The sequence below is a fragment of the Zootoca vivipara genome, chromosome 10 (genome assembly GCF_965207765.1).
Source record: "Zootoca vivipara chromosome 10, rZooViv2.hap1.1, whole genome shotgun sequence".
In the NCBI taxonomy this organism is placed as follows: Eukaryota; Metazoa; Chordata; class Lepidosauria; order Squamata; family Lacertidae; genus Zootoca; species Zootoca vivipara.
The window spans coordinates 48,154,291-48,166,441 of record NC_142593.1 but is presented as its reverse complement, the minus strand read 5'-3'; the positions used below and the strand labels follow the sequence as shown (position 1 = coordinate 48,166,441).

Sequence of the window (12,151 nt, the reverse complement as noted above, 5' to 3'; positions counted from 1 at the left end):
CTTCTTCGCCACCTCTACTGTAATCCAGCCAATGAGTCAGGGATATTGGATGATTAGATCATTAAAAAAGAAGAAATACAACAATCAAAGCAAAGCTAGAACCAAGCCCTAAATCTTGTGCCAAAGGTGGGGAAGAACACAAAGATTGCAGTGTCCAAATTGGAGGATTAAGGGGTTGGTCGGTGGGTAGGTAGGTAGGTGCAGAACGGTTTCTGTTTAATGCTCAGGTCCCTTCTACAACACAGGATGAGGGGGGCACTCTTAACAGCAATAGTCTTTGCTTATCTGTCCAGAACATAAGATCTAAGGGATGAGACCACTTTCCAAAGGGGAGCCTTTCTCACAAACCACGTGGGCCAGAGATCTGCCTCCTCATATTGTCTGCCATGGTTTCCCCATGGACTGGATGTGCTCCTTCGCCTTCATCCGCAGCGCAGCAATGCTGGTGTTGCGGGGGTCCACCTCTTCCAGCGGGAATTTGTCCACAAAGTTTGTCCCGCACTGGTAAGGCGGTGGAGGCCCCATGGCTCCTAGGGGTTGCAAGGTGTGTCCCATGGGGGGAGAGTTTAGGAAAGGGGGAGGGGTGTAGCTGCTGGGGAGGCTCTGTGGGGAAGCCACGAATCCTGGCAAAGTCTGCAGGGGGCTGGTGTTGGCCATGGGCGGGTTCAGCCATGAGTCCAGGGGCAAGTTGCTGCCGATGGTCCCAATGGCAGAGGGCTGAGGTGAGCGGTTGAAGGAGAGGATGGGGGAATCCTGCAACTTCATGGATGTCACCTCCAGCTTCTCTTGACGCCTCCACTTGGCTCTCCGGTTCTGAAACCAAACCTAAAGGAAAAAGGAAGAACCACATAAATACAAAGCAGACACATACCCTCCAACATTTCTCAGATGAAAATAGAGACATCCTATTCTAAACTGTGTTCTAAACCACAGAGCCTAGGGCTTGCCGATCAGAAGATCGGCGGTTCGAATCCCCACGACAGGGTGAGCTCCCGTTGCTCGGTCCCTGCTCCTGTTGGAATCTGCTGGGCGGGGGTAGCGGTGAGTCTGCCCCCAGTGTCCAGGCACTTCCAGATGATATGTGATCGCCCTCCATGAAGAACGACACACACAGATAAAGCAGCCATAAAGTAGGGCTAAACTGCTACCGGTATATTAAAGGTTATAGACAAACTCCAAAACTCTGCTACGCAGCTCATAAACTCAGAGCTGTTCATCTTTGCTTCTGGCCAGATCGAAAGCTAAAAGCGAAAGGGAAGAATAGAATACAAAAACATCACATGGTAAAGAAAGATAACATACACTTCCTTTCCCAGACTGTGTGTGAAAACCAACAGACACATTACATGCTGCTTCTTGCTGGAGCAACAGCGGACATGTACAAATCCCAACATCTCCTGCCCATCTAGCAGTTCAAAAGCATGTCAAAGTGCAAGTAGATAAATAGGTACCGCTCTGGCGGGAAGGTAAACGGTGTTTCCGTGCGCTGCTCTGGTTCGCCAGAAGTGGCTTTGTCATGCTGGCCACATGACCTGGAAGCTGTACGTCAGCTCCCTCGGCCTATAGAGCGAGATGAACGTGCAACCCCAGAGTCGTCCGTGACGACCTAATGCTCAGGGGTAACCTTTACCTATTCTACATAAGGAAGCTTCTCCCACTTTTGATCTTGTGCACACAAAGACGTCATATACACATCGACATTGGCCACCTTGAGCCAGTGACAATGCATTCAAAAAATGAGAAAGCAAAGGAAAACACGGTTTTGCGTAAAATCTGCGTAATTTACGGGCATAGATGCAGATTTGGAAACAATAAGCAGGAATCGCCCAAGGAGCCCCGTCAGTACAACCTGGTGCAAGTCTCTGCTTGTGCAATGGGGCTTTCTCTCTCTCCTCCCTCTCACCCCCTGAATTTGGCTCTGGGGGGAATGGGGAGAACCCCAGAACAGGACACAGGGTGAGGACAGGAAGGGATCATTTCACCTGGCAAGCTGCAATACTCATAGGATGTTCACCATAACAAATTACAACCCCTGTGATGTGGTGAGCTGTGAGCCTATCCAGTCAGCCATGCAGGTGCTAAACTGTTGATGAGCCCCTCCTGCTCTCCCACCTGCAGCTTCATTAACCTGGACTTAGACCAGGCAGCCCTTACAATAGAGGGGTCCTTCAGTGGGCAGCGAGGAGGTTCAGACAGAGGAAACCAGAATTTATGAGGCAAAAATCCTGGCTGTGTTCCCCAGTGGGGTTTGAGGAGCTCACTGCATCCTGCTGCTCAAGCCTGTGTCTACCAACTTGAAAGGCAGAGCAGGTGTGACCTGGGAGTGTGTCCCTGCCATGGACGAGCCTCCGTCTCCGGCATGATTTGTGGTTGGTTCCTCCATAATTCGGACAATTGGCATTAATCAAGAGGTGCTCCTGGACCAACATATGCTAATAGGCTGCAACAGAACAGGGTGTGGCTCTTTGAAGGGATCTGAATGTTTTCTTTGAAGCTTGAGAATCCTTACAATGGCTGGGAAAGGAAGGAAGGGGGAGTATAAGGTGCTTTGTTACGTCAGGAAAGAGGGGGGAGGCTTTTAATTTATGCTCAACAAGGAATTTAACAAGGTTTTACTACGGGACCGCCTCTCCTGGTATGCCCCGCGGAGGACCTTAAGGTCCACAAACAACAATATTCTGGAGATCCAGAGCCATAAGGTGGCTAGATTCGCCTCTACTAGGGCCAGAGCCTTTTCAGTATTGGCCCCAACTTGGTGGAACGCTCTTTCACAGGAGACCAGGGCCCTGCGGGATTTTTCATCTTTCCGCAGGGCCTGCAAGACAGAGCTGTTCCGCCTGGCCTTTGGGTTGGACTTAGTCTGACTCCTGTGTTTTCCTCCCTCATGGCTTGGATTTATAGACTACTTAAAACCAGGCTGCATTTTAAATTTTAATACTGTATTTTAATACTGTATTTTAATCTGTATTTTAATCAATTGCTTTTTATGTTTTATTGTAATTTTATTGGTGTGAGCCGCCCTGAGCCTGCTTTTGACTGGGGAGGGCGGGGTATAAATAAAAATTTATTATTATTATTATTATGCCCTCCCCCCTCGACCAAGGCTGAATGGGCTTTATTCCTGGACTGCTGTTTGAGGAATGCAGTGGGGGGGAGAGAGAATGAACTGCTGGCGAACAGCTGTGGTAAAGAGGCTGAATTTGAGAAAAGATCTTGATTTTAACTGTGTGCTGAGGAAGAACTCCAGAGCAGAATTTTAATGGCGGAGTTTGGATATGCATTATGGCTGCAGCTCATACGCTAGTCTATAAACAGCGGAAGGAATGGAATGTGACCTTGTAACATCTAGATAAACACTGCAAAGAACTGAACAATGGAAGATAGTAATTAATTCTCCCAGCACACCAGGTTTAGAACAACAATGTATATGAAGGACTACACACGTCAAATGGATTGTTTATTTATAAGATGTAACCGAGGTGCTGTTTGTAAGGTGAAAAAAGTGGCCAGCTGGAAGAATGGTTTAACGGCAAGTGAAATATGTCAACTGGACTCTAAATAAGAATTGATGCGGCTATGTGAAGAACTGATGATGAGCGTATGCTTGGAACAGCAGTGGGAAACCTGATTTCAAGAAATTGTATTAAATTAATATAAATTGGTTTGATTTGTAATAATTTGGAAAATTAACTTTAAAAAATTGAAAAGTATATATAAAGTGAGACACTCCCCCCCCCCCCGAGTTGGATGTAGATCAAACTGCACTTTCCATGCAATTTTCAATCATGAGTTTTCAGATATGTGAAAATATATCTCTTGTACAGTACATTAAATGAGACTTGTGACACTGGCCTAGCTCATAAGTAAACAGCCAAATCACAGTAATTTGCCTTGAAGCCTAAATAATCACAAGGTGCTGTAGGACCCTGTTTTCATTTAAGTAAATGAGATCCCAAGGGTGCTTTAATAGTAGAATTTTGCCTTCCATCTGCCTTTCACTGAAAGTCAACCAGCCCTATTTGATTGTCCAAAGAGAAAGAGCTTCTCTCTCATAAACTTTCTGAGTTTAGATGCCGGCCAAAATCCTTTAAAACCCATACCAAGCCCTGAGCTTCCTTAGTTAATTCAAACTTGACGGGTTAAAAAAGAAACCCCCTGCAGGCAATTTCGTCTCATGCTCTCCATCAAATAATTCCTCTTAGTCCATAAACCCAAATCTGCTCTCATTACCCACTAGAAGGGATAAAATTAGTGCTAGTTTTTGGAGGCTGCTTTTTTAAACACACACTTTTGGAAGCCCTCCCAGATTTTTTCCTTCTTCTTCTTACAGATGACTAGTAAATATTTCAGGCTTCTCAAACATTTTCGTGATCCAGGGATTACAGATCATTCAGCCTTAATTAAGCCTGTGAAAAACCTCCCACTTACAATTAAGCGGGTGGGGTGGGGGAGAAATCCCCAACTTTCTTCTTTTCGGTGGGAACTGAAGTTTCTGAGAAGCAGCGAAGGTGGCGGCTCACGCATGCACGCATGAGAACGCACCTCTTTGCAACACACTATACAACTGGTGGGATCCAGCCAAGGTTAAGTGCCATACTTTTAAGTCCTTGGTGGAAAAAACATATCTCCATATGTTTCCACCCACAATAGGATCTCGATGAAATAAGGAGGTAAATATTGCTCCTTGACACTTCCCCTCGATTTCTATGAAGTGTGTTTGTCAAGGGGCTTTTTCTTTCTCCGCAAAGTTCTTCAGCAATCATTCATAACCTCTTCTAAACAAATTAGGCTCTCACAATGCAATTCATTTAGAGAAAAACACGGGTACTGTTAAGAGCTTAGCTGGTTGCTGCACTGCAAATATATACATGCTTTTGCTCCACATTAACTTGTGCAGGACCCTGCCAAATTTAGAACTCTGGGAGATCAGGGTTCTAAATCGGGGGGTGAGGTGGGAGTCTGCTCAAGAACAGCAAACTCCCCTTCTCCAGAACTTCAGCCCCCAACATGTGGGAGGCTGCGCCAATGAGAACATGGGGGGGGGCAGAAAAGGGGCTCATCCCTTCTCCCCCCCCCACAGAGCAGCTCCGTATGCATCACCACAAGAGAGGGGAAAAGAAGATGCAGATCTGCAATAAAAAATGCATGTGCCGCTCTAGATGCATAGATACACATTTAGAAATAATTGCTGGAATTTCAATAGAAGTATACAATGCATCTCACTGCAGTGTGGAAGTGACCTGTGCCTGCTCAGCCTGCTGTCTGGGGGCTAACTACTGATGGGCAACTTCAAGGCCCTTCTTAGTCTCCCTTCCAAAAGATTTTCAAAGTGGGCTTGGACTGAACAGCCCTTCAGATAAAAGGCTGCAAAGTTGGACACATGGGACAGGATTCAACTCAATGGTTGCCTGCACGGAATAAGGTCTGCTTGCTTGGACAAGCGGGCATCCTGCTCTTCCGCTGTTATGTGTCCTCTTGCATGCTCCCTAAATCTGCCCCAGAGGGTTGGGAAGGGGAAACCCAGAACAGCATGTGGGGCAAGAAGTCTCAGTGCTCAAGCAGACCTTGTTCCATGCACACATACCCCTCTTAGCACTATGTTGAATAAAGGAGGGGCAGGAGGGAAGAAAATACAACGAGAGTCCTATAGGCACCACAACACATACATGGTGTCACTGCACGTAGATGGTCACTGCTGAACCAACTATTAGGTAGATTGAAGTGACTTTGGGGATGACAGATGCTAAGAGGTGGAGAGGGACCATGAGATGTTGGAAGGCAGAGCTGTGTGTGACACACAGTGTTGTTGACATCCGTCTGTCTCAGGAGACATTGGAGTGCGCTTCCACGGGTGAAGTAAAACTGCTGCGTTAGCAGCACTGAAGTGGCCTGTCCAGGGCGCAAGCTTGGGCAGTGTGTATGGAGGTCCTGGGCTGCCCAGAAGTCAGGACTCCCCTCTCGACCCCTGCTGAAGGGATCCAAAGGAAAGCAGAGCAATATGTTGGGCACCAGCTGGGCTGCAGGAGTTGCTGGAACTGTGCCCCATTATTCTTATTCTTATTATTATTATTAGTAGTAGTAGTAGTAGACCACCCCTCATCTGTAGATCTCAGGGCAGTTCAGGACATGGGGTTCCTGCTTGGAAATGTGCTGTGAATGACATTCTCTTGTCTACAGTGTTGCAGGAAGATTCAACCACTGGTCCAGTTGGCTTCTAGACATGTCAGGCAGGAAGCCTGTCGTCTTGAGCCAAGGCAGAGTGAGTAGCTCCATGTGCACAAAAGGGATGGGTGCACATCAGTTCTACCTCCACTTCAGCCAGTGGGGTGGCCCAATGGACTTCAGTTTACACCAAAGCCCTGATGAATCACTGCCACCTCTTACCCCAGACACTGGCCGTATGCTTTTAAGTCTATGGTGAAATGGGAAATGAAGCAGCTGTGGGCCTTCTCCCCCGCTAGCTTCCCAATTCTGTTGCCTTCCCCCTTCCTTAGCTGCTGTGGCAAGCAGGTTTCCAGGTCCAGTGCCGGATTAAACCCTGAGGAGACCCCCTGGGCAGTCGAAATAGCGGGGTCCCTTGCTCTAGTGGGATAACATTGAACTAAGAAAGCTTGGTTCTAATTTTCTTTCAAGATCAAATCAATGTTGTTTTGATCCGTTGTCATGGGGCCCTTAAAAGTCACGGGGCTGACAGGTCGGTGCCCACTCTGCCTGTTTGGTAACCCAGCACTGTCCAGTTGTGCCATTCAGCAGGTGAAGTAGTGGGACAAACAGACACACACACACACACACCAGGACTGGGGACCAAGTGGGCTGACATTATCTACAGCTGCATTGGGAAATTTAAAGGGATGTGTGGCTTTAAATGGGAGGCAATCCTGCACTCCCATCCACAGCGTATCACTGAAAAGGGGAAGCAGGTAATAAAAGAAACCCTGCTCTCAGTTTTGCAATGCTGCTAGAGGCTAGACGGAGCAATAAATTCAAATTCAAAAGCAAGGAAATGAACAAAAAGAGCTTGGAAAACCTGCCTCTCTGTGGGCAGTGCTAGATGCAAAGGTGCCGACTACATAACCTGCATTTCAAATGACATAATATTACTCCATATCCCAGACCAGTGGTGGACCTACATTTTGGGGGGGGGGGTCCTGAAGCTGGAACTGTTATGGGAACTGGTTTGCAACCAGAACAAGGCCTGGGTAAGCATTGTTAGCTTCTTCAGCGGGGTTGTTCCACAACAGATCACCACCACTGACTCTCAAGCTTTGGGATTCACTCATTCGTTGCAGGAAAGCTGGTTCTGGTTTAACGAATCCCTAACTCTCATGCAAAGGGTTGTAGCAGGAAGAACATGGGAAGAGGTGCCAATTGCACATGCAATTTCTGGAGCATTCAGAGAATTTGAAAAGTAAGCCTAATTGTCACATACTTGGGAAACTAATACTAACCTAAGGTGCTTTTTTATACTATAGTTTCTCCTTTGCTCTTCACTCTCCCTATTTCTTACCCCAAATTCTGTGTCTCCCCATCTCTTACCCCCAAACCCCTATAAATAAACAGGGAACTTCCAATAAGTTTAAAAACACATACATCAGTGTAAATGATTTTTCAAATTGCATGATCTACCAAAACAACGACCGACCAACCAATCTCGTGTGCTGGACATTGCATGATTAGGAGGATTCTCAGACACAGTATCTGAAACTAAACACTAATAATTAGAGAGAGGTTGCGGTCTGAAGTGTTAAAAAAAAAGGCAGATTAAGGAAAATCCCTTTACACACCATTTACTATGTATGCAGATTCTGAAATTATATCCGGGGTGAGTGTGCGGGGGAGCCTTTTACTGGATTAGCAGGGAAAGGCTGCTTTTGACTAAGGTCTTCTAATGAAGATGAGAATCTGAGGATTAGCTGTCCAAGATTTCACCATGCGGCTAGATGGAGAAGGAGGAGGAGGAGGAAGAGAAGACCACCTGCCATTTTACCTGGACTCTCACTTCAGGTAGGTTGACCTTCATAGCCAGCTCCTCTCGGCTATAGACATCAGGATAGTGGGATTTCTCGAAGGCTCGCTCAAGTTCGTGCAGCTGGTAGGTGGTGAAGGTTGTCCGGTTCCTCCGGTGCTTCTTTTTGGGCTGGTCTTCGTCAGACAGTTTGCCGTCGCTGTTGTTGCAAGTGGCCAGCTCTGGACTCAAGCACTCCTCTGAGCGTTTGGAGCAGTAGTGGTCTGGGAGGGGGGAAAAAGAAGAAGAGGTTAGGCAACCCACCAACAAATTGAGCTGGAGCTCATGGATTTAAGGCTGTAACCTTGTACACACTTACCTGGGAGTAAGTCCCATTAAAATCAGTAGAACTTACTTCTGAGTAGGCATGCATAGGATTGGGCAGCCAAGCTGATTCACACCAGCATGTCTACCTGAAGCATCAGGTAGACATTTGAGTGAACGTAAGTATACCACTGATTTCAACGTAATTTGCTTCCAAATTTAATAAATCCAGACTTCTTATCTTGATTTGTTTTAACCTTTTGAGCTGGTTTCACAGAGAACTAACAGATAGATAGATAGATAGATAGATAGATAGATAGATAGATAGATAGATGATAGATAGATAGATAGATAGATAGATAGATCCCTGTTATCTTTTAAAAGACTTCAAGTGTTTTACAAGAAAGAAAATATATATTTCTATTAATCAGCACCATATATCACATTACTCAATTAGTGATCTTGCTGTATCCTTCTGTGTGTTCCTCCTCTCTGTTGCCTTCAGTTTTGATTTTATTTCAAAATAAAACCCAGCGTTAAAAGCAACATTGATCCTGCTACTGCTTTTTGCCTTACCCCCAGATCCTAAAACCTACTGTGTAAATGCAAATGCCCTTGTTTTCATTGCCTTCAAGTCAGTTAGCTCTGATCTGGACTGGAGCAATCCTGTGCATGCCTGCTCAGAATGATGCTGAACCCAGCAGCTCTGTACCCAGCCAAGGATACATGGTCTTGGTCATTTATATATTGTTATGAGTTAATAATATTCTGCCAAAATCTAAATGAATGGAAGCTGATCCACACAACTGCTCTGCACAGCTTGATGCTTCCCTTCCTCTTCGTCCCAGAAATGTACTATTCCCCTGGTAAAACAGAGGCCATTCCAAACCATTCTCCAATGGCTGTTTTTGGACCATCGCTCATCTGCTTTGGAAAGGTCTTGAGATCGCATCTTGCTGGCTTAGAGAAAGCCTGCCTAAGCCAGCTTTCCCACTGCTTCCCATGGTGTTGAGCCAGATGCTCACAAGCGGGGCATGATTCACATGACACAAGTGCGATGTAGCCTGGAGGAAGCAATTTGAATTTGATGTGCTGGTGAGACTAGAAGCTACGAGACCTACACTTCATCCAGTCTAGCATCCTCTGTTCTCACAGCAGCCAGCCAGATGCCCACGAGAAGCTTGCAAGTAAGGCAGGAGTGCAACAGCACTCTCCCCACTTGTGATTCCCAGGCAACTGGTATTCAAGGGCATATCATCTCTGACTGTGGAGGAAAAACATAGCCGACAAGGCAAGTAGGCATAGATAGCCTTGTCCTCCCTAAATCTGTCCCATCCCCTTTAAAGTCATGCAAGTTGGTGGACTTCGCTGCATCTTTTGGAAGTGCAACCCGTACCTTAACAAGGCACTGAGCGAAGAAGAACTTTTAATGGTCCGAGATTTAGCTTCATTGGATGTCCCCAAGTTCTAAGTAGAAAAAACGTCTCTGCGTCCACTTTCTTGATCACCTGCACAATTTTGCACACCTTCGTCATGCCCCAAGCTCTTCGTCATAAAGGGAGTTGCTCCAGCCCCTAGGATCATTTTGCTTTGCCCCATGTCTGACTCTTTCCCAGCTCTACGAAACTCTTCTTGAGGTGTGGGGATCAGGATTCAGTATTCTAAGGGTGGTCACACCAGCTAAACTCTTCCTAACACGAGCAGAGGTGGCAGCCCTCAGAGAGAGGAACTCCTGGATAAAATGGACAGCTCATAGGCGTATTGGTCCATTGGTTCTGTGGCATTTGATGGATCCATTTGGGAATAAGCTATACGAGCGTGGCAACCCCAGATGAGATATGGAAACGAGCTTGAAGAACCGGACAAGACCGTGTTTCTCTGTCTCCTAAGCTCCAAGACTATTTCCCCCAAAATGGAAACAGCACCAGAAGCAAGTCCCACTGAAATAATCTGAGCACTTGCCTTCAAGAAGATGAGTTTAGGGTGAGGATCCCTCCCTGGGAAATCTGGTCCCCAACATACGTACTTCAGTGTAAAATGCCATTGTAATGGATGGTGCCTCGGCTGCATTAACAGCCCATGCAGGGAGCCTCACTAAGTTAAGTGGGACATGCGAATGTGTCCAGTTTCAGTGCGCTTGCCTTAATTTGCCATGCTGTGCTCTGGGAAATGTTCTGTTCCCTTCCTTGCATGCCAGAGTGCCTTTTCTAAAGTTGTACAATTTAAAGAACACCTGTGGCACTGTTTGCTCCAGCAGCCAAAGACACACTCAGTACACTATGTTGCTCCTTTGAAAAGCATCGCCATCACCTGGCATCTCCAGGCAGAGCTGGGAGATGTGGAAGAGACACCTCTTGGAAGCCCTGGAGAGTGGCTGCCAGTCAGTGTAGACAAGACTGAGCTAGATGGACTGACTCTGTGTAAGGCAGCTCCCTGTGTCTGGGATTTTTAAAGAGTGAGGGCACTTGGCTGAACTTTATTATTGTGTCTGAGGTGTCTCACAAAGATAACCTGATCTTTAAAATGCTTTCTCCTCTTCTTCCTCAGTTACCCCCTCCAACACCCTATACTGTATTACACTTAACTGATTTTAAAGGCTCCCATTTTAAAAAATGCACCCCTCTCTCTCAATAATAATTTTATTATTTATATCCTACCCATCTGGCTGGGTTTCCCCAGCCACTATGGGCGGCTTCCAGCACATAATACATCAAACATAATAAGGCATCAAACATTTAATAATAATAATAATAATAATAATAATAATAATAATAATAATATTCGAACTTGCTTCCAAAGGGTTAATGGCGGTCTCCTTCAAATTGAAGCAAAGGAACCACACATTTTCACTGGTCCCAGCAGCTACAGGAGGACTGGGGTCCTCTAGTAAGTTGGAGACTATGATCTAACACCCGACCTCCCCCCCCCCAAAAAACCCCTAGCACCCTGCCTTACCTCCGAAGTGTTCTTCCGCGGGCCCTTCCTGGCCCTGCCCAGGCTGCTCGGCTGGCATTTTGGCGAAGCAATCCCTGGGGCTGCGCTTCTCTGGCTCCTTCAAGGGTCTGCCTCCGCCACTGGCATCGTGGGGTTGGAAGGCACCCAAAAGGGGGTCTTCTTTGGTAAATCCCAGGATCGCTTCGATGCTGTGGAGCCTAGACGGGTTCCCTCCTCCGCTGGGGCTCCTCACCAAGTGCCCAGTCAGGGAGAAGCCGCCGTCGGTCATGTTCAGGAGGGACCCTTGCTGCAGGTGCATGGAGGTCTCCTGGTGGCAGGGCAGGGGGCTGGTGTGGGGAGGGCGAGGGCGAGGAGGCCAGCCCTCGATCCTCCCCTTCCAAGGACCCCCGGGGGCTCCGCTATGCCATGCGCGCTCCTTCCTTGCTCAGCCGTCCAACAAGAGCACGACGGAGGGACCCTGATTCTTTCTCTTCTCCTCCTCCTCCTCCTCCTCCTCTTCCCCCTCCTTCCGACGGCTGGCAGGATTTGAGAGGCTCCTCAGGGGACAAACTCCCGTCGGGATCTGCTTGTGTCAGAGGGCAGCAGCGGGCGAAGGCGGCTTGCGAGTCCTCGCTGAGCCTAAGCGGCTCTCGGCCCCAGCCGCCCTTCCCGTCTCCTTCCAAGCTGACGGGGCCGGGTCGTCCTCGGACGGCCTAGGATCAGCGGCCAGGATTGGAGTGACCTTTCTCCGGGCAGAGCAAGAAGCTCGCCCGCACAGCGACGCCACCAGCCCTGCCTGGGAGAGGCGCGGCGGAGGCGCGTCCCGTCGGAATCCCGCGGGCGCTGCTACTTGCGTGCGCTTCCGTGCGCTCCGTCTCCCGGGGGCTTTGTGCGACTTGGGGGCCGGAGGCACCTGAGTTAAGGGGGGTGGGGGCTCTCCTTCGCCTC

At 47.8% G+C, this 12,151-nt stretch overlaps 1 protein-coding gene across 2 annotated transcripts; it reads right to left on the bottom strand.

Annotated features, from left to right (window-relative positions):
* Positions 1–372: 372 nt before the first annotated feature.
* RAX (retina and anterior neural fold homeobox) lies at positions 373–11,522 on the bottom strand. 2 transcript variants are annotated; one of them, XM_088652905.1, is made up of 3 exons: positions 11,215–11,522; positions 7,988–8,192; positions 373–825 (listed from the first exon to the last, which is right to left on the bottom strand). In XM_088652905.1, the coding sequence occupies exons 1-3, from the start codon at positions 11,520–11,522 to the stop codon at positions 373–375; spliced, it is 966 nt and encodes a 321-aa protein (XP_088509031.1). The 2 variants fall into 2 exon arrangements, with proteins under 2 accessions (XP_088509031.1, XP_034956673.1); XM_035100782.1 differs by having other exon boundaries at positions 7,988–8,229; positions 11,225–11,522.
* Positions 11,523–12,151: the final 629 nt, after the last annotated feature.